At 33.3% G+C, this 22,055-nt stretch overlaps 1 protein-coding gene across 1 annotated transcript; it reads left to right on the top strand.

Annotated features, from left to right (window-relative positions):
• The first annotated feature begins 9,379 nt into the window (after window positions 1–9,379).
• On the top strand, window positions 9,380–12,298 carry LOC131622528 (serine carboxypeptidase-like 42). The gene is made up of 10 exons (XM_058893563.1): window positions 9,380–9,659; window positions 9,741–9,848; window positions 10,049–10,141; window positions 10,224–10,316; window positions 10,420–10,505; window positions 10,618–10,884; window positions 10,971–11,104; window positions 11,355–11,447; window positions 11,833–11,950; window positions 12,032–12,298. Exons 1-10 carry the CDS (start codon window positions 9,407–9,409, stop codon window positions 12,209–12,211), a joined length of 1,425 nt encoding a protein of 474 aa, XP_058749546.1. The 5' UTR covers window positions 9,380–9,406; the 3' UTR covers window positions 12,212–12,298.
• The last annotated feature ends 9,757 nt before the right edge of the window (window positions 12,299–22,055 follow it).

Here is a 22,055-nt window from a genome sequence, read left to right as displayed (position 1 = left end):
TTTGCATTCATTTTTGAAATAATAGAACTTTGAAACAAGGAAACAAGAAAAAATAGTTGGTAATGAGACGTTGAAAATAGGAAAAGACTTTGAAACAATGTTTCAAGACACAACGAGACATTTAAATAGCTCAAAAGCCTCCATGATAATCCAAAAGAGACATTACGACTTGAATATAAGTGATCATTGCTATTCTAGTGATATGATTTCAATTCATGTGTGCCATGTTGGTGTTCTAACCTCTCTTTTAATTCTATTTATTATTTTTAAATAAATGTTCAAACCCGCCGATTTTATAAAAACTGAGAGAACATTGGAACCTATTTTTTATTTGTAAATAAATGGCCAAACCCGTCGGTTTTACAAAAATCGAGGGAACATTGGAACCTATTTTTTATTTGTAAATAAATCTTCAAACCCGTCGGTTTTATAAAAAAAACGAGGGAACATTGAAACCTATTTTTTAATTGTATTTTTTATTTGTAAATAAATGTTGTAACATGTCCTTAATCAAATTCTTGTCGTCCATTTCATGACTATCAAGGCTCAAGACATTACCATTAGTGATCCGCGTGAAACATAAATAACTTTCATTATAAAAGCATTCTAAAACATCATAAAGCCCTTGAAATTATTCTCCACTTTAAGATTTGCAATAGTATTTAAGAGAAAATCATTTATTTATCTAACCCTTTTTTTGTTCCCCAGATTTATCTTGGATTTGAAAATCCAACATCATGAAGAGTTTAAGGTTTGCAAGAGTGTTTGTCATGAATAGTTCTCTATGATGGATTGCAAGAGCAGAAGATTATTGGGTTTAAGGTTTATGTTCTTAAGTATTTATTTGAGCATAAGTTTTTTTATTTATATATCTAACCATTTTTTCGTCTAACTCTTTTTTCCTTCATATCACTAACAAATGCAAGAAAAAGCCATAGAAAAAATACCTTTTTTTTTTTTTTTGCTTGGGAATATAAGGTATTGAAGATCCAACATATGATCTTCATAGATAATTAATTTTTTGCTGTATAAAAAATGTAATATTCTAGATAAACACTCCAGTTTGTAAATAAATTATTTTATTAATGTTCTGTGTAAACACTATAGGAGATTTATTAAAAAAACTAATGACCCCTGATTTTTATGATAACCGACATAAAAAGGTGCGAGATTTTGAATATAATAAAAGTGCAGAAGCTGGAGTTTGAACTCATGCGATCATAAAATTAGACTTCAGTGTTTTAAGCAACGAGGTGATGAGTCTTTACTTTTTATGACGATCTTGTTTATTTCGCTTCTAATGTCGAGGTAAAACACATTTTGTTGGGGAGTCCGAGAGATTCGGGAGAACCAACGCGACTAATGCTTCAGGACCACGAGAGATGAAGACATCACATCTCAACCCAAAACCTTTGGGTTGAGATGTGGTGTCTCCCACTCTTGTGGTCCTGGAGCATTGGTCCCGTTGGTGCTCCTGACTCTCTCGGACTCCCCAACAGTGTTGAGCGCAAGTGTGAGTGGTTAAAGTCCTACAGTTCCTATGAATGGTTGAAATGTTGGATTTATAAGAGAGAGGACCCATTTACCTAACACCTTAAGGTTTTGGTTTGAGATGTGATATCTCCCTCTCTTGTGGTCTTGGAGCATTGATCTCGTTGGTGCTCCCGACTCTTCCGGACTCCCTAACAGTGGTATTAGAGTCGTGGTTCGGCTTGGTGTGGGAGAGGGAGCTGGATCCGGTGTTGGATCCTGTTATAGGATGTGGGGACTCACACTTGTGGTGGAGAATATTGGGCGCAAGTGTGAGTGGTTAAAGTCCCACATTGCCTATGAATGGGTGGAATGTTGGATTTATAAGAGAGATGACCCATTTACCTAACACCTTAAAGTTCTGGGTTGAGATGTGGTGTCTCCCTCTCTTGTGGTCCTGGAGCATTGGTCCCGTTGGTGCTCTCGACTCTTCCGGACTTCCTAACAGTTGTTGGGAAAATAACAAACATAGAGAAAAAAAGAGGAACAAAATAACAACACAAGAGATTAACGTGGAAACTCCAAAACCGGAGAAAAAACCATGACCATTGTAAATAGACAACCAGAGAATAACACAATATGAAAATTGCTACAGCACATAATATACCCTCAAATAACCTAGGCCCCCAGTACACATACACCCTCCAAAACAAATATTTAACTACATCTCACAACACTCTAATACAAGAGCATAAGAGAACAAAAAAAGTCAAATACAAGCTTAAAATGCTTTTGATTGGTGCCTCTTGTAAAGGAGAACTTGAATCATATATATAGTCTTGAATTCTCTCTTCCATCACTAAACTAAGAGATGTGGGACTCAGAAGAGCTTTTAATCCTATATATAGCCTTGGACTCCCTCTTCCTTCATAAAACTAAGCGATGTGGGACTTCTTCAAACATGTATATTTTCAACAACCCCAACAATCTCCACCTTGATTGAAAATAATACATAAGCTTTCATTGTCTTCACCGATAATCATACTCCACCATGAAGAGTATCGTCACCTGAAGCTACACCACTCCAAGAATTTTCACATTTTCTTCACCGAAAATCATAGTTTTAAAAATAATCATACTCCCTCATGAAAAATATATTCCAATTGAAGATAGATCACTTCAAGAATTTCACATTGTCATCATCGACAATAATATACTTTATCATGAAGAATAAATTTCACTTGAAGATAAACCACTCCAAGAATTTTCACATGCCGAAAACCAGGTTGAAAATTTATGGTGTAACTTCCTTGTTAGCATGAAGCTCTTCAACCACCGACATAATCTTGCACCTTATGTAACCTTGATTGTAGCAACACATCTTTGACTCGAACTGTCCACAAGTCAAAAATAATTCTTCCATCAATTTGCTCTAACCCAAACAACATAGAGAAACTTATGATTGCAACTCAACAACTTTTTAACAACACCACCCTTCTTTTCTGATGTGGAAGATCAGACAAAACTGCAACCAGAAAGCATACTAAGAACTCCTATCCCCAGATTGAACCAAAAGCTCTGATACCAGTTGTTAGGAAAATTACAAACATAAAGAAAAATGAGGAACAAAATAACAACACAAGAGATTAACGTGGAAACTCCAAAATCGGAAAAAAAACCACGACTGTGGTCAATAGACAACTAGAGAATAACACTATGTGAAAATTGTTACAACACATAATATACCCTTAAATAACTTAGGCCCCCAGTACACCAACACCCTCAAAAACAAATATTTAACTACATCTCACAGCACTCTAATATAAGAGCATAAGAGAACAAAGAAAGTCAAATACAAGCTTAAAGTGCTTTTGACTGGTGCATCTTGTAACGAAGAAGTTGAATCCTATATCACTATGTTAAAAAAGGTTTTACGCAGCGCCCCTTAGATAACGTTTATTTCAAAAAGCGCTGCTATAAGTTACAGAAAAAATAAAACACAGAATGTACATAAAAAACTGTGTAAGAAAGTTGTCTAAAGGCCCACGTTAGAAAGCACTTCTCCAAAGCGCTGCTAAAAGCCCACGTAAAAAGCGCTGCTAAAGGCACTACGCCAAAAATGAAAAAAGAAAGCGCTGCTAAAGGACCCCCTTTAGAAAGTGCTGCTAAAGGACCCCTTTAGAAAGCGCTTTCTAAAAGCGCTGCCTAAAGTCAATTATAATTGAAATTAAAAAAAATACATTCTAGGTTTTCCTCGTCACTTTTCTATTTTCTTCTTCTCCCAAAAGCGCCGCTGCTGCTGCCCGTTTCATATTCTGTCCTCCGTTCACTCTTCTCCGCTGCTGCTGCCCTCCACCACTGCTCTTCCGTTTTTGGCGAACTCCCTCCGCCCGATACCCTATTTTCTTCTTCTCCCAAAAGCTTCTGCTGTTTCTGGAAAACTCCATCCGTCCGGTACTAACACATTTCAAGCATCTGTCAGCTTCTGTTCTTGTTCTTGATTGGTAAGATATTCTTCCATTTTTGTTTCACATTTTTGTTTCAGTACACGGTTTGGTAAACAAATATTGTTAAAGAAAACAAATTAAACACCTTATTTCTTTTACGTTTTTGGTATTAGGGTTCCTTAGTAAATAATGTATTTGGTATTGAAGTTGGTAGTAAGGTTGAAGATGATAAATAGTCATATTTTGAGATATTTCGTGATATTTGATTTTGAGACAGTTGTTGTAATAAGGTTGAAGATGATAAATAGTGATATTTGTAAGGTTGAAGATGATAAATAGTCATATTTTGAGATATTTCGTGATATTTGATTTTGAGACAGTTGTTGTAATAAGGTTGAAGATGATAAATAGTGATATTTAGTGATATTTCGAGGTATTAGGGTTCCTTAGTAAACAATGTATTTAGTGATATTTGATTTTGAGATAGTTGTTTTAATTAATAATAAGGTTGAAGATGTTAAATAGTGATATTTGGTATTGAAGTTGGTAATGAACTAATGGTTGAATTGAATTTGATTCTGAAATAGTTGTTGTAGTAAGGTTGAAGATGATGAATTTGCGGTGAATTTATTTTGAGAATTTGTGATATTAATTGTTAATTGTTAAGGTTGAAGATAATGAATATATATTACTTTTATAGTCATTGATGATGTTGTTAAAGTATACCATGCTATTTGAATATATGTGATTGAATTTTCGCGTTTCTTTATTTCTGCGTTTGTGTTTGATTGTTTGAAAGTAATTTTATCGAGTGTTAATAGGTTGGTGTAGTGGCTGCTCGGGTTTTGGTTTGTGTGATTATGTGTTGTTGTGAACTTGATTTAATATGTTTCAATTTTGAATTAAACAATGGCATGAGTTTTGGATTCCCGGTTTTTTTGTGAATTGATAATCATGTTTGCCATTATGTTTACTTGACTTTGAATATCTAAATTGAGATATGATATTTATGCTATTTATATCTAACTTAAACATATTTGAAATGGAATTAATGAACCTAATTGTTTATGTATAGTTGCTGCCCGGTTTCATCGTTGATGCTGCATCTCCGATTTCTCTTTTGAATCTTACAGTGCGTGGTTCTAGAAGTTGTTGACTATCTCTACAAGTAATTAGTTGTTTTTTTGCTATAGTTACGTGACTAATTACTGTTTTTGTTTAGCTTACATAGTAGTAAAACCATGGATAAAAAATGGATGTATTCCAATCGATTGTCAAAAGAGTACAAGAATGGGGTATTGGAATTCGTTAAGTTTGTTGTTGAACACGTCGAAGACCCCAGCCGAATGAAAAGTCCTTGCTTGGGTTGTTGTTTTGTGGGTCGGGTTGATGCATATGGGTTGAAATCGCATTTAATGAGGCATGGAATTGATCGAAGTTATACATGTTGGATATTCCATGGTGAGAAAAGTAACGACAATGTTGAACCGGGGAAAAAAAGAAATACGACCTATGCTTCAGACGATAATGACACGGATACATACGATTGTGATCGAGTCGAAGAGATTGCAGAAGCACTTGAAGAAGATCTTCAGGATTGTCCCAAAATGTTTGAAATGTTGGTAAGCGATGTAGAGAAACCCTTGTATAAAGGTTGCAGTAAATTTACAAGACTGTCTGCGGTATTAAATTTGTACAACTTAAAGGCGGAAAATGGATGGTCTGATAAAAGTTTCACAGAGTTATTAGCCCTTATGAGAGATATGCTTCCGGAGGATAATGTTCTTCCTAATCGAATCTATGAGGCCAAAAAAATGTTGTGCTCTATTAACATGAGCTATAATAAGATACATGCTTGTCCAAACGATTGCGTTTTGTTTCGAAACAAATATGCATCGTTAAACGAGTGCCTTAAATGCAGTTTATCTCGATATAAGAAAAATTGTCTCCAGCAAAAGTCTTATGGTATTTTCCTATAATTCCGAGATTTAGACGCATGTTTCGTAGTGAAACCGATGCAAGACACTTGACTTGGCATGCAAATGAAAGAATTATTGATGGAAAGTTTCAACATCCGACAAATTCACCATAGTGGTCAAAAATTGATAACGAATATCCTGATTTTGGAGGAGAAGCAAGAAACCTTCTCTTGGCATTATCTACTGATGGAATGAACCTACACGGTCTTCAAAGTATCTCACATACCACATGACCTGTGATTCTTATGATTTATAACCTACCTCCATGGTTATGAATGAAGCGTAAGTACGTGATGTTATCTATGTTAATTTCCGGTCCTAAACAACCTGGGAATGACATAGACGTATACTTGACACCTTTGCTCGAAGATTTAAAGATTTTGTGGGAGAACGGTATGGAGGTTTATGATGGATATAGGAAACAAAGTTTCAATTTGAGGGCGGTGTTGTTTGGTACAATTAATGATTTTCCAGCATACGGGAATCTATCTGGGTATAGCATTCAAGGTCAACGTGCGTGTCCTGTTTGTGAAGATGGAACTGATACGATGCGATTGGAATCTTGTCAGAAGAATGTCTTTTTCGGTCATCGTAGATTCTTAAATTCTAAATATCACTATCGTGGATGGAGAAAAGCATTAAATGGAGATATTCCGGATGGAGAAAACCTACTACTCAGTATAGGACGTGCCTTCGGACATATCTAGGAATAACATATATTCTGGATGCTGGTACTCGTCTTATACCTATGAATGCATACATTTTTGGTTTTGAATACATGGAAGCAATTGGTAGAGAGGATATGGATCAAGCTCTTAAACATTTGGAATTAGGCCTCGGTGTTATTGGTATATACATCAGGTATACTTCGATCAACTTTGTTTAATTAAATGAGCAATTTATTTACTCATTTCAATGAATATAGTCTAATGTTAATGATATTTTTATTTAAGGTTTCTGTATGACAAAGTGATGCGCCCGCATGGATTGGAAGAAAGATTCGCTTTCTTAGCTCCCAACACTGTCAACGCAGGGTTAATCAAATCAAAACCAGATGATGTCATAGCGTATGTACTTGATTTATTTATGGCCCGCAAAGATTCAGAAAAGTTATTCTTTTTTACCATATAGTATTGGCAACGGGTTATATTTTCATCCTAACTTCATCTATTATAATTTTTTTATTTTTCGACGTTGTATATTATTTGGATTCGTTAGACAATGATTGGAGTACATACCGAGATTTGAAGACGATGATTGATACGTAATTGAGATTGTTCTAAATATTCGTGTGTATATTTATTTATCTATGTGAGATTATTCTAAATAGTCGTTTATATTTTATTATAGCGTTCTACAAGCTTTTCGATCATAAAGAGATATTCAAGTACCCAAAAGTAGATCCAACAACATTACATGGATTAGAGTGCAGGTATATTTTCACAATTTTGATTATATTAGTGATGATACTTGGTGAAACAAGCTAAGGGGTATATCCTGATATATATATATATATATATATATATATATATATATATATATATATATATATATATATATATATATATATATATATATATATATATATATATATATATATATATATATATATATTTCCTTTCCATGTGTAGTGTCCTAGTCAGCGTAATGGTATAGTTTGCGGTTATTTCATGTTGAGGTTTATGAAAGAAACTCTTCTTTTGGATCGAATTGAAATTCCATCCACGGTATGGATTTCTAATTTAGGAATTATTTTAATATTTCTCATAAAATGGCATAGTGTTTTAACTCAATCACATACTATGTTATATTATTATGTAGAATTTTAACGAATTCAAGTGTGCTCATTACTCAAAAGATCAATTGGATGAACTTATGGAGGAATTGTGTCAATTCATTATGGAGTTGAGAATTTTATAAGGTATATTGTCTTTCTTTCATTGATGAGAATTTTGAGTATAACTTCAGACTTTTGAGTATAGATTCGAATAAAGTTTTGTTTTATCATGGTATGAATTTCGATCTTTTGGTTTTGTTTCAGGTTATAGGTGCAAATGTAGAAGATAGAGCTAACAAGTTCATTGTGTTTGTTTTTTAAAATTTCCGAAGATAGTAATATGTAGATTTAACATCAATTTAGAATTTTAGAATTTTCAAGTTGTTGTTATATATATATATATATATATATATATATATATATATATATATATATATATATATATATATATATATATATATATATATATATATATATATATATATATATATATATATATATATATATATATATATATATATTAAAGCTACCAAATCTGGTGCAAAATGTGGTGAAAATCTGGTGCAAAATATGGTGAAAATCTGGTGAAAATTTATTGCATATATTGACAACGCTTTCTGTAAGTGAAAATAAGTATTATATTAAAAAAAATTCGTGCACATTAGACAGCGCTGTCTGAAGTTGGGAAAAGCGCTGCCCAAAGTGGGAAAAGCCTTGTCTAAAGTGGGAAAGCGCTATCTAAAGTGATGCCTAAAAGAAGACCAAAAGCGCTGTCTAAAGTGAAATCGCTGCTAAAGAGGTACTTTCCAAAGCGCTGTCTAAAGGGGTGTATAAGAAAGCGCTTTTAAAGTCAAAGCGCTGCCTAAAGGGAACATATAACAGCGCTTTTACATTAATCCAAAGCGCTGCCTTTACTTATAACAGCTCTGATTTAAGCAGCACTTTAAAGCGCTGCTAAAGACAAAAAAAAAAAAAAGCGCTTTGAACAAAATGAGTTATTTGGGTAAACTTAAAAAGGTGGATTATTTGGAAAATATGTTTTAACAAAATGAGTTATTTGGGTAAAAAATTCTACAGTTAAACTCTTTTTTCTCTAAAAAACAAAAAAACTTAAAAGCGTTAAATTTGAGTGGAAGAAAATCATGTGGAAGTAGTTGTTTAACTCAATGGACTTTTGCTCTCAGTAACAGAAAACTTAAACCGTAAAGTCTATTTGAAATGGAAATCATGGGAAATTGGTTGTTTAAATCAATGAACAAAAATCATTATCCTGTTTTGTTAGCGCCAACTTTCATAACAATGAGCATTTTCCCTTTAAAAAATATGACAGATATTTTTAATACAGTCAACTGATGCTGTTTTTGTAACAAAAAAAAACTGATGCTGTTTTTAAAATTTTAGATATTAAAGATACTTTCTCTCTGGTCTTATTTTTAAAATTATTAATGTTAAAGAAATTTTCTTTTTATCCTATTTTTAAAGAAAGTTAATTTTTTTAATTTATTGAATAATCAAGTATCTGATATATTATATAGTCCAGATACATTGATAATATTGAAAATCTTTCCAATATAAAAGAAGAAAAAAAAGGAAAAAAGAATAATTTATTAATTTAAACATTAAAGTTTTCAAAAAACTATAAAATGGATCTTTACTCTAACATTTACTATAAATGACTTCTCAATAAATGGGTTAGATAGTGTGTTTCTTGTCAGAGAATTGGAGTTATAAGAATGGAAAAGTGTTGGTTAGTTGGTTTGTTGATTGTTTTAGGTTATATGTGCTTGTTGAGTACTACTTTTGGAGTAGAAGGGTACCCTATTGAGGATTTGGTTGAGAGGTTACCAGGGCAACCCAAGGTTAATTTTAGACAATATGCTGGCTATGTTGATATTGATGTAAAGCATGGAAGGAGTCTCTTCTATTATCTTGTTGAGGCTGAGCATCTCCCTCACAAAAAGCCTCTCACCCTTTGGCTTAATGGAGGTAATAACTAATTATTATATTGTATTAAACATCATCTCTTTTAGTCCTGATTATATTTATGGGAGGTGACTTAATTTTTAGGTCCGGGATGTTCTTCTATCGGAGGAGGCGCGTTTAGTGAATTAGGTCCATTTTATCCTACCGGTGATGGACGTGGTCTAAGAAATAATCCAGAATCTTGGAATAAAGGTATTTATATATCTGTATTTTTATTTTCAAAGTTTGATATCTGATCTTACGACCGACTAATTCAGTCAGACAAATTCCACGGGACATTTATGGGAGCCTCATTTAAAGGCAAAGCAAAGTTTGGAGAGAATAATTTGAGCATGCATTAATTTCTAAAACAATATTCTAACACAAATATATTATGTTTACTCTTTTTATAGCTTCGAATCTTCTGTTTGTTGAGTCTCCTGCTGGAGTTGGATGGTCATACTCAAACACAACTTCTGATTATGTCAAGGATGATGCCTCCACAGGTATTATATAGTTATCATCTAATATGTATGCAAAAGAAAATTTTGTTTTTGACATTATAATTCTTTAATTTGTTTTCTACAGCTAATGATATGCTTTTGTTCATGCTAAAATGGTATGAGAAATTTCCTTTATACAAATCAAAGGAGTTATTTCTTACAGGAGAAAGCTATGCAGGTTCAACAATAACAACAATTATTTCCTACTGTTTTTGGTATTGACAATGATTAATTTTTATTTCTTATTAATTAACATTTATAATGTTATTATTATTATTCAGGACATTACATACCTCAGTTAGCTAACGTTCTTATTGATTATAATAATCATTCAACTGGTTTCAAATTCAATATAAAAGGAGTTGCTGTAAGATCTCATCAACATGTGACATTTAATTAATTTACTCTATTTTATATTTTTATTTTAAAAATGAATATTTAATTAAAGTATTCTTATTATTTTTTCTTTGATTTATTAGATTGGAAATCCTCTTCTAAATTTCAATCGTGATACACAAGCAACATATGAATATTTATGGTCACATGGAATGGTTTCTGAGGAAATTTATCTTACTCTTAAGAAGGAATGTGATTTTAATGTAAGTTATGACAACTTATCTAAATCATGTAAAGATGCTATGATTGATGTACAAGGAATTGTGAGTGACTATGTAGACAACTACGATGTGATTCTTGATGTTTGTTACCCATCTATAGCTCAACAAGAACTAAGATTGAAAAAAATGGTACTTTTTCCTTTTTGTTTTTTTGTCATGATGATATTTTTATTTTCAATCATTAATTAATTAATTATTTTATTTCATAAATTTAGGCTACTAAAATAAGTTACAACATAGATGTTTGTATGGACTATGAAGTTGATTTTTATCTCAATCTTCCGGATGTTCAGAAGACTCTTCATGCTAATCGCACAAATTTATCATATCCATGGTCTCAATGCAGTAGGTAAGTATAAAATATAAATTCTTTTATAAATAATTTAACAATTATTTATGTGCAATGATAAAAACTAATCTTTTGAATTTTATGAATTTTTTAAACTATATTTAAGAGTTTTAACGTTTTTGGCATGTACAAAAATAATGATTATTGAAAAAATTCAAATTGTAATTAATTTACATATAGCCTCCTAAATTTTTATTCATTACTCATAAAATGTCTCTTCTTCACTTCGATGTTGTTGTTGCTGCTGCAGTGTTTTAGATTATTATGCACTGGATCATGATATAAATATCCTTCCAGTTCTGAAATGGATAGTACAAAACCATATTCCTCTATGGGTTTATAGGTAATTTACTTAACTTATTTCAATCTCTAACAAAATGTTATAATCAATTTAGTCTTCAAGAAATAATTTTTAATTTTGAAAAAAAAAAAAACATAGTCCATACATGAAGTAGAGAACAAATAATTAATCCTCTAACAATAATTAAAAAAAGACAATTTAATTTTACAAAATAAAAAGTCTTTATATAACTTCTTCTTCAATCAATCATTTACTTTTGTCATAACACTTAACAAATCTTAAAAAATTCATACCATATCCCAAAAATGATACCAGCTGTCTAAAATAAAATACTTGTTATTTTATTCATATAGTTGCAGTAATATATGGATGTAGATTAAGAAATATAATAAAATTATCTAACTATTTATATAAATTATTATGACAGTGGAGATCAAGATTCAATTGTGCCATTATTAAGTACTCGTACATTTATACGTGAGCTAGCAAATGACCTAAAGTTCAAGATTACAGATCCATATAGAGTTTGGTTTCACAAAGGCCAGGTAAATAAATACATATTTTTATTAAAAAATAACCATTTTATGCATGTTGAAAAATGATTTGAGTATGAGTCTTATGTATAGGTTGGAGGTTGGGTAACTGAGTATGGAAATTTATTGACATTTGCAACTGTAAGAGGAGCTGGTCACATGGTGCCATATACACAACCTTCAAGAGCATTGCACCTATTTAGTTCATTTGTAAGTGGTAGGAGATTGTCAAACACTACTCAGCCTTTAATTATTGATGAAATCTCCAAGTAAATGGTATATATGGGGGGTAGATTTAGGATCTCTATTTTTTATACAAAAATGAAAGAGTTTATTATAAGATATATAGATAAAATAAAATGCATGGTATTTTTAAGCTTTATTGTAGTGTATCTCTTTTAAAATGGATGTTTCTTAAGAAATGAAGAGGATATATAACGTAGAGAATATATTTTCTTTATTTCTTCTTTATATAAATAAATGTATGGTTTATAATCAGTAATGAAGATTTTGTAAATTATTAATAATTAATTATTATGGGTGAGTTTTAAAATGACAAGAAAAATATGTATGTGTAGTTTGTATTTGGGTTAATAGCCATTTACTCCTGTCATATAGGCTAGATTTGATTTTTCCCCCTTAAAAAAAATTGGGATTCGCCCCCTTGAGAAACTTAGATTCCAAATTGCATCCCCCTCATGCTGACTTGGCCATGGAATCTTCATACTTGGCCTGCCAAGTGGCTTTTTTAATTTTTTTAAATCCACGTCATTTTTTATATACTATATTTTTTTTACGTTTTTTAAAATTGTTATTTTAATAATTTTTATAAATTATTTTTATAGAGTATTTATTAGTTTTTATGAATTGTAAAAATTAATGTATGGGCCTAAGCCCTTACTTGTTGCATTAGAAGCCCGTTTATGGGAGTTTGTTTTTAATTCAAATGTGTGTGTGTTTGCTTTATAAAGACTCACTTTGTCTTTGTAAAAATCGATGTGGAACTTGTTAATATACATACAACAACAACACATTTATGGAACAACAACACCAGTCACTTCATATATTCATTCTGCTAATTTATATGGAACAACAAGAGAGTGAAAGAGACATGTCAGTTACCTTTTGGTCAAGCTTCCAGAAGAAAGAACCTCTTGGGCAGTAATTTTAACATTAGCAACCCAAATAACATCTTTTCCAGTAGTCCATCTAAGAGGAACTTTGTAATTAACTGGTGGCAGAATCAAACAATTTTCACATTTCCTTTCTACCTCATTTCCATCAGAAACATTATAACAAGGAACAAAGTTTTCCAACTGAGAAGAATAAGTTTCCAATTCTTTCCACCTTGAAGCACCCTTAGAAAACTCACCAATATCCATCAAATCAGAAACAAGTTTCTCTTGGAGCCTCCTATAACCATGGTAAACGCGACCTCTTGATGAAGATGACAAATTCAAAGTCCACCAGAAAGATCCAACAAGAGCAACAACAACTATAAAAACTAAACTAAACTTCAATGAAAGCAACATCAACTTAAAACGGCTTCTCGGCGTGCCAACAATGAATGGATCGGATGCAAAACGATTCTCTTTATCCGAAAAAACCAATCTCAAAGGAGACCTCAATCCTATAGCAGTGTGATCTAAAGGACCCCTTTTATCAAAATCATCTTTTTGAACGTGACAGATATGGAATAATGGAGCAGGTGAGAGGAATAATGGAAGATGATAGTGCATGCAAGAAGATGTGAGAAACAATAGAAGAAGAGATGTAGGGGGTGAAGCATAGTGCAAACTGATAGAGTCCCACATCGAAAAATAGTTTCTAAATACAAAAGTTTATAAACCCCTTCCACACAATACATTTCAAAACTTCATTTAATGAACTATATGAAATAATATTGGGCTTTAAGGCCCAAGTTAATATTTTAATAATAAATTTATAAATATAATTTCATAAAAAATATTAATAGAAATAATTTTAAAAAATGTAAAAAAAATAAAAAAGTTAAAAAATATATGATACATAAAAAAATTATTTAAAAAATGACGTGGATTTAAAAAAAAACTAAAAAAGCCACTTGGCAGGCCAAGTGTGAAGATTCCATGGCCAAGTCAGCATGAGAGGGGATGCAATTTGGAATCTGGATTTCTCAAGGGGGGAATCACAATTTTTTTTTAAGGGGGGAAAATCAAATCTCGCCTATATGGCAGGGGGTAAATGGCTATTAACCCTTTGTATTTTGAATTTAGAAATAGAAAATTATTCGTGAAGTATTCCAATAGACAGTTTGTATTTTTAATTTGGAAATAGGCAACACTTTGTGAAGTATTGTAGAATACGGAACAATACAACCTTGAAAAACGGCTGTTGTAGGGGAAACAGTGCAACGTTTGAAAAATATTGCTGTAGGCGAAAAACATACATCCTTATCACCAAAAATTTCAGACATTGTTCACTACATTCGAGTTTTCATCGGTCTTACGCAAACTCGATAAGATGATGAATTATCCTGTGTATTCATGCGTTCCAACTCTAAGACATTTGAGAGTGTTTGAAATACTTATAAGAAAAGTGATTTCGTTCACGATTTAGCCTTGATCCATTTGATTTAAATTATTTTTTCTAACAATCTTATAAGTATTACAAATAATGGTAACCGAGACTACCGTATCTAGAATCAAGAACATAATCGCTATTGTCGCACCCCAATTTTTGACCCACATATTTCATTTGCATTATATCATCGCATTGTTGCATATTTTAAAAAAAATTGACTTTTATTAAAGTCAACAAAAAAAAAATAGATTAATTTTTAATATTATTTTATTTTTAGTTTAGATTTAAATTAGGTTAATTTGTAGTTTTAATACTATTTTTATTTTTGTATTTTTTTATTTTTTTATTTTTTTAGCCTAGTTTAAATTTATTTTAGATTAATTTTTATTTCATCATTATTTATTATTATTATTAACATCTTTTTATTACTATTATTTTATTATTATTATTATTATTATTATTATTATTATTATTATTATTATTATTATTATTATTTTCTTCTAGTTAATTTCTTTTTGGTATTGAGATTTCTTTTTATTGTCATCATTTTTATTATTATTAGTTTAGATTTATTTATCATTTAATCAAAAATGTATAACAAAATGGGCTTGTTAAGTGTTAGGCCCAATTCATTTTATGTTTTTTTAATCCAATTTACAAAATTCAAACAAAAAAAGAGAACAACAAATTTTGCAGCATTTTTGTCCTCATCTTTCACCTCCCACGCCACGCCCCTTCACCATCCCTTATGTCCAAAACTCTGCTATCACTACACTGCAGCCTGCTCTTGTCCAAACTTTGCACCAAAAGGACCGTGACAAAACCTGTGATCATAAAACACAAAAAAAAGTTACTACAAATGTTCAAAATATCACCAACATTTCCCCCCAAATTTCCATTGATTTCACTATAAAAACTCAGCATCTGTTAAAGAAAAAAGGGAGGCGGAAAAAACCCTAGGGAGAAACAGAAAAACTCCTCCCAAAATCTCTCTCTAAACCTATCTCCCAAAACTCTGCAAAAATTCCCTCGCAGAAAACCAATCTCACGACCTCACCAAACCGCATAAATTATCACTCAGCTCAAAAACCTGCGTTCAAACCACAACATCAACACTCACTAACGGAGTCACTCAACCCTCATGCTCTAGTACGCTGAAACCTCACCATATTCACACTCACAAAGACTCAGAAACAATATAACACACTCAGAATAACAAACAGAAAATCATCACAGCACCAACATTTAAACAAAACTCAAAAGCAGAGTAGAAGAGGAGAAACGAAGGTCGAGAAAGAGCACAAGAATATCGTACCTGAAGGAACTCGGAGCTGATTCGCAGAATTCGTGAAAGCCTTTCCCGGTTATAGCTTCATTCTCTTTTTTCTTCAGTTTTCTGCATTTAAATATTACTCGTCGTTCCTTGTTTATCTATCCTCTTGTAACCATGTAAATCTCAGATTATAGTTGATTTGGGGCTTTAGGGTTTTTGTGGGGATGTGGGTATTGTTGCTGATTTGCTCTATTTCGATGTTGTTGTTTGAACTTGAATACATTGAGCATCGTGAGTGATGAACGCGCGAGAGAGTGAGACCGTCGAAAGGTTGAACGTCTGAAACCGAGCGTGCGAGAGAGATGAGAGGCCGTTGTGTTTTTTATCAATGTTGGGAAGCAGAACCCTATTTTGGTCTCCTAGTTTTTTCAATCATCTGGGCCGGGTCTTTTTTTGGCCCAGTACCTGCTTTTTTTTCCTTGCTAGCCCCAAAGCTTTGTTTACACCCCCTAAGTTTTACTTCTTTATATCTTTTGATTATTTGTTTATAATAGTTTTGTTTATTGTTGTTTGATGTTACTAATTTCTAATTCATGATGATATTGAAAAATTACAAAAATATTTGTTTCATTAAATTTTGGTTTCCATCTTTGTTTACTTGCATGATTTATTTATTTTTTCTTGTTAGATAATTGTTAGCATAAAATATCAAAACTCAAAGACTTTTTTTTTATTCAATAATTTCCCGATCCAACGTCGAACTTCTTCTTTTTGAAAACCTTTTTCTTAACCGCACCGAAAGATCGTGTGACAAGAAGTGTACACCTCTTGAATACCTCGATTCTTTTGGATTAACACATTTTTTAAAAACCTTTCTTTAATTAAATCGAAAGATCTTGTGACAAGGGGTGAACACCTCTTGAATACCCTGATCTTTTGAAACTAATACACATTAATAAAATCAAAGTGATCAAGTGACAAGAAGTGCACACCTCTTGAATACCTTCGATCCTTTGAATCAAACAATAAATTGCTTTCTTAAATAAATCGAGAAATCAAGTGACAAGAAGTGCACACCTCTTGAATACCTTGATTTTCTTGAACCAAAACTCTTTAATTAATCAAAGTGATCCTGTGACAAGAAGTGCACACCTCTTGAATACCTTGATCCTTTGAATCAAAATACATCAATCAAACCAAGAGATTGAGTGACAAGGGGTGCACACCTCTTGAATACCTTGATCTTTTGAATCTAAAACACTTAATCAAACCGAAAGATCCTGTGACAAGGGGTGAACACCTCTTGAATACCTTGATCTTTTGAATAAAAATACATTAATCAAACCGAAAGATCTTGTGACAAGAAGTGCACACCTCTTGAATACCCTGATCTTTCGAACCAAAATTAATTAACTTGGACAACAAGTGACAATGGGGCTCGCTCCTGTTCAATACCTTGGGTAAAGACGCGCTAGGTGAACACCTATGCTCAATCCTTTGCTAAATGTCCCTTTAAAACACAATCTCAATTTCAATCAAACTTGTTTGCCTCATGGCTTTTAAAATTCTTTTCATAAACGAGACACTTATCCAATTTTCAATACGAACATACTTCCACATGTGAAGATCGAATATCTTCCACTCGAATGCGATGATGGCCAAAATCATGTCTTATCTTGATTTAGTTATCCATTCTTGTAGTGATCTAATATCCATGTGCGTGTAGTATTTCCATTTGAAAGCGATCGAGTACCTCTCGCTAAAATCAACTAACAAACTTTCGTGGTTCTTCGCCCGAACTACGATTGCTCTGACTTTCCCATTGCACTAGGGAATACGTAGGCACAAGATACAAACGTCTTGGCGAGCATAATAATAAAAAATATTTTCTTTTTTCTTCATAATAATAAAACCCTAAAAACATTTTCTTTTATCTTTTCTCGATTAATAAGCTAAAGAACGCAAACAAAAACACTAACACTCAAACACGAAACCAACTAAATGGGTCCCATCGAGTACGATGGAGGTGAGGGGTGCTAATACCTTCCCCTTGCTTAACCGACTCCCGAACCCTAATTTGGTTACGAATGACCATCTTATCCATTTCTTTTCTATTCGTGGGTTTTATCGATATTTTCCCTTTCCTTCTTGGAATAAATAAAGTTCAGTGGCGACTCTGTTGTACTTCGAATGCGCGAAAGCGCTCGAGTCACATTTTTACCGCTACAGAAAGTGGCGACTCTGCTGGGGAATGAGGCTAAGAGAGTCAACCCTAGTTTAGCTTGTTTTATGCTTGAGTGTTTATTTTTGTTTGTTCTTATATTCTTTATGCTTATTCTTGTATTCTTGTGTTTACTCTTGTGTTGTTTATGTTTCTTTACTCTTGCTTTACCGCTTTTTATTTATTTCTGTATATACTTAATTGTGGGTATGGGAATGATATTTGAGTGAAGCTCTCAACCCGAGCTTTTGAAAAACAAGAGAAAAACATAAGTTAGGAGGTGGTTGTGTAGTGCTAGTCCCCAAGGTGAACACCTTGAATGGCTAATACGAAAACCCCACTTGGAGGAGACTTAGTCATGAAATTTGTTATAAGATGGTTCGCCCATCGCATGGCAGAAATCTGATTTCGTCGCTAACTCCAAGGACCTTTAGAACCCGTTCCATCTGTAGAGGTTATGTTATATCCAAAAACTCTAGAGCTAACCTTGTGAGGGGATTCTTGGGTAAAGAACTTAGAACTGTCCTAACTTAGGGAGACTTTCTCAATAGGTTGTTCTGTTACCATGCTTTACATCCAATATTGCATGCCATTGCATATCATTTGCATCATGCATACATCCACGTAGTCCTTGTACCTCACTCCAACTGTCTCTTTCATCCAGTCACCATCAATCGTCAAGTTAATTCCTCGACACATTGACTAGAAGCATGGATCCAAAGATTGTGGAAGAGCTTCAACAAGAACAAAAGTTGTTGCGAGTGGAAATTAGTCAGTTGAAGGAGCAGATGAATCATATCATGGGAATTCTGGAAGCCATACTGAAAGGAGGAAAAATCTCTCCACCAATCATTGCACCAGAAGTGCATGCTCTTATAGCCCAAAGGCAGTATCATCCAGTGATTGCTCAAGTGGAAGCCCATGGCCCATCTCCCAAGGATCTTCCTCAACCATCCTTCTCAAAAATTCCTGGTCAACAATCTTGGTTTATCCCTCGACAAAGCGAAGGAAATCAATGGCAAGGCAAGAATCTGAACAAAGCATTGAGGAAACAACAAAAGAAGCCTCGCCACTTTGATACTATTCCTATGACTTATGCTAAGTTGTATCCTGTGTTGATTCAGAACTCGTTGGTAACTCCTAGGCCAACTCAACCAATAAAAGCTCCATTTCCTTTTGAGTACAACCCGAATGTCAAATGTGACTTCCACAGTGGGATAGTGGGTCATTCAATTGAAGATTGCAGAATCCTGAGAGAACAAGTTCAAGATTTGATTGATAAGAAGATTCTCTCATTCAAGGACGTTGGTCCCAATGTTGTCAAGAATCTGTTGCCCGAGCATGACAAAAGTGGCTGAAGTTGAGATTGACAAGCTACTTTCCTAAAGCCGAGTGTTTCAGACAGGATAGCTCCTCCTCGTCACTGATTAGTCACTAGGCCTCGTTTCCTTCTGTTTGCAGTTTCCTTGTTTATCTTGTGTACTGCATTTGAATTTTGTTTGTTCTTGATTATTAATTTTAATGAAATGAGCATTGCGTGTTTTGATTCAACCCTTTGTGTTTATCTTTATGCTTTATCTTTTAAAAAAGGAAAAAAAACAACAACAAAAATATATCTCTTTTTCACTTTCTTTATCAAGCTTTTGTTTATGCAAAGATTGGAGGGAGGATGATGACAACAAAATACCCAAGTTGTTGAATTGTATGCTTTCAAATAGAACTTTGTTGATGATGTACAGGCATTGCTTCAATCCCCAAACACTGGAGAAATAAGGAAGTTAATCCCTAGTCAAACCCCTTTGAGCCTTCGAAGTTGGAGTTTCTTTTTAAACGAAAAAACCCGCAATTTTAACCTGGGGCAGGGTAGTTCTCAGTTAATTTGTTTATGCATTCAATTTCAAGAAAATCATTAAGTACACCTTTCAATAAGGGTTTCAGTCAAAAGTGACCAAAATGGTTATCGTTATCAAGGCAGTCACTATCTTTCCGATAACAAAAAAAAAAAAAAAAAATTCAAAAAAAAGCCCGCTAAGTCAAAACCTACGAAGGAGACTTAGGCAAAATTGGGGCATCCCGCTGACTGTAATCCTAAAAAGAAACAGTTCAGGCAAAAGTTAGGGCCATAAAAATAAAGAGAAGTCAATAAGTTCCTAAACAACTATAAAACGTTGTGACTATCGAAAGGAAGAAGTGACTGCAATCTTAAAGATTCCCTTGGCCTTTAAACCATCATAGGTGCAATTCCAAAGTCTCTTGGAACCTGAATGTACAGTCTGATTTAACTGAGCGTAGGATTGAAGTTCATCACGAAGAATGGGGTGGGTACGAATATACTTTGAGCCTATTTCCTTTGTTTATAAAACCGTGAACCAAGCCACGTTACAACCTTCAAAAGACCTAATTGAAGCAAGGTTTATTTTGAAGGCATACTACAGCAAGGTTGCGTTAACCTGACTCCTAAAGATCTTTGCAATTCCTTTTGTTTATCCATCACTTTGAATTTCTTTGATTCATTTTCTTTACATCAATAATATCATTCCAATAAATGATTTTGATTTCAAAATATGCTTTGAGCGTTGCATTAAAATTACCATTTTTTAATGAACATTTTATTTGCAAGTACTCATTTTTCAAGGAAGTTTCAAACAGTCAAGAGACTTGATCAGTGATCCTATCAGGGGCACGTTACTTCAAGATCATGTCATTGAAGACTTATACTGGGGCATGTGTTCCCGACATTCATTTCAAGGACTGAAGCAACAATCAGGTAACAATCAGCCAGTCAGGGGCATTCTTCTTCAGCGATCCCCAAGAAGTTTATCAGTCCTTCCTAAAAGGATCATCAGTGTGACATGACAGAGTTGGTAATGTGCTTGTGTTGAGGAATCAGAATTCCAATCTACCCTCACAAAAGAGTCTACCTCAGTTGTCGTATACAATTGCATTACATTCATCATTCACATATCATGCATAGAAAATTCAAAAAAAATCATGCATCTAAACAAAATTCATACTCATTTACATCTTTACCTTGAGATCAAAGCCCAACTTACTTGGCATCTACCAAAACATTGTTTGTCCTTTCACCCAAAGCTAGTCATTGGATTCATAATCTTTCGTTGTCGCCCAAAGCCTGTTATTGGATGTCATTGCCATCTGAAGCCTGTTATCAGATGTCATGATCTTTCTTTCATCCAAAGCCTGTTATTGGATGTCATAATCTTATTGCCATCTGAGGCCTGTTATCAGATGTCATAATCTTTCATTGTCATTCGAAGCCTGTTATCGGATGTCATAATCTTTCATTACCATCTGAGGCCTGTTATCAGATGTCATAAATCTTCATTGCCATCCAAAGCCTGTTATCGGATGTCATAATCTTTCATTGCCATCTGAGGCCTGTTATCAGATGTCATAAATCTCCTTTGTCATCCAAAGCCTGTTATCGGATGTCATGGCCATCTGAAGCCTGTTATCAGATGTCATAACCTTTCTTTCATCCAAAGCCTGTTATTGGATGTCATAATCTTTCATTGCCATCTGAGGCCTGTTATTGGATGTCATAATCTTTCATTGCCATCTGAGGCCTGTTATCAGATGTCATAATCTTTCATTGCCATCTGAGGCCTGTTATCAGATGTCATAAATCTCCTTTGTCATCCAAAGCCTGTTATCGGATGTCATGGCCATCTGAAGCCTGTTATCAGATGTCATAACCTTTCTTTCATCCAAAGCCTGTTATTGGATGTCATAATCTTTCATTGCCATCTGAGGCCTGTTATCAGATGTCATAATCTTTCATTGCCATCTGAGGCCTGTTATCAGATGTCATAAATCTTCACTGTCATCCGAAGCCTGTTATCGAATGTCGTAACCTTTCGTTGCCATCTGAAGCCTGTTATCAGATGTCGTAATCTTTCTTTCATCCAAAGCCTGTTATTGGATGTCATTGCCATCTGAAGCCTGTTATCAGATGTCATAATCTTTCTTTCATCCAAAGCCTGTTATCGGATGTCATTGCCATCTGAAGCCTGTTATCAGATGTCATAATCTTTCATTGC

Source organism: Vicia villosa, unplaced genomic scaffold (assembly GCF_029867415.1).
Source record: "Vicia villosa cultivar HV-30 ecotype Madison, WI unplaced genomic scaffold, Vvil1.0 ctg.000032F_1_1_2_unsc, whole genome shotgun sequence".
Classification (NCBI taxonomy): Eukaryota; Viridiplantae; Streptophyta; class Magnoliopsida; order Fabales; family Fabaceae; genus Vicia; species Vicia villosa.
Note: the sequence above shows the minus strand (reverse complement) of the source record. Positions and strands in the feature narration are given on the sequence as shown.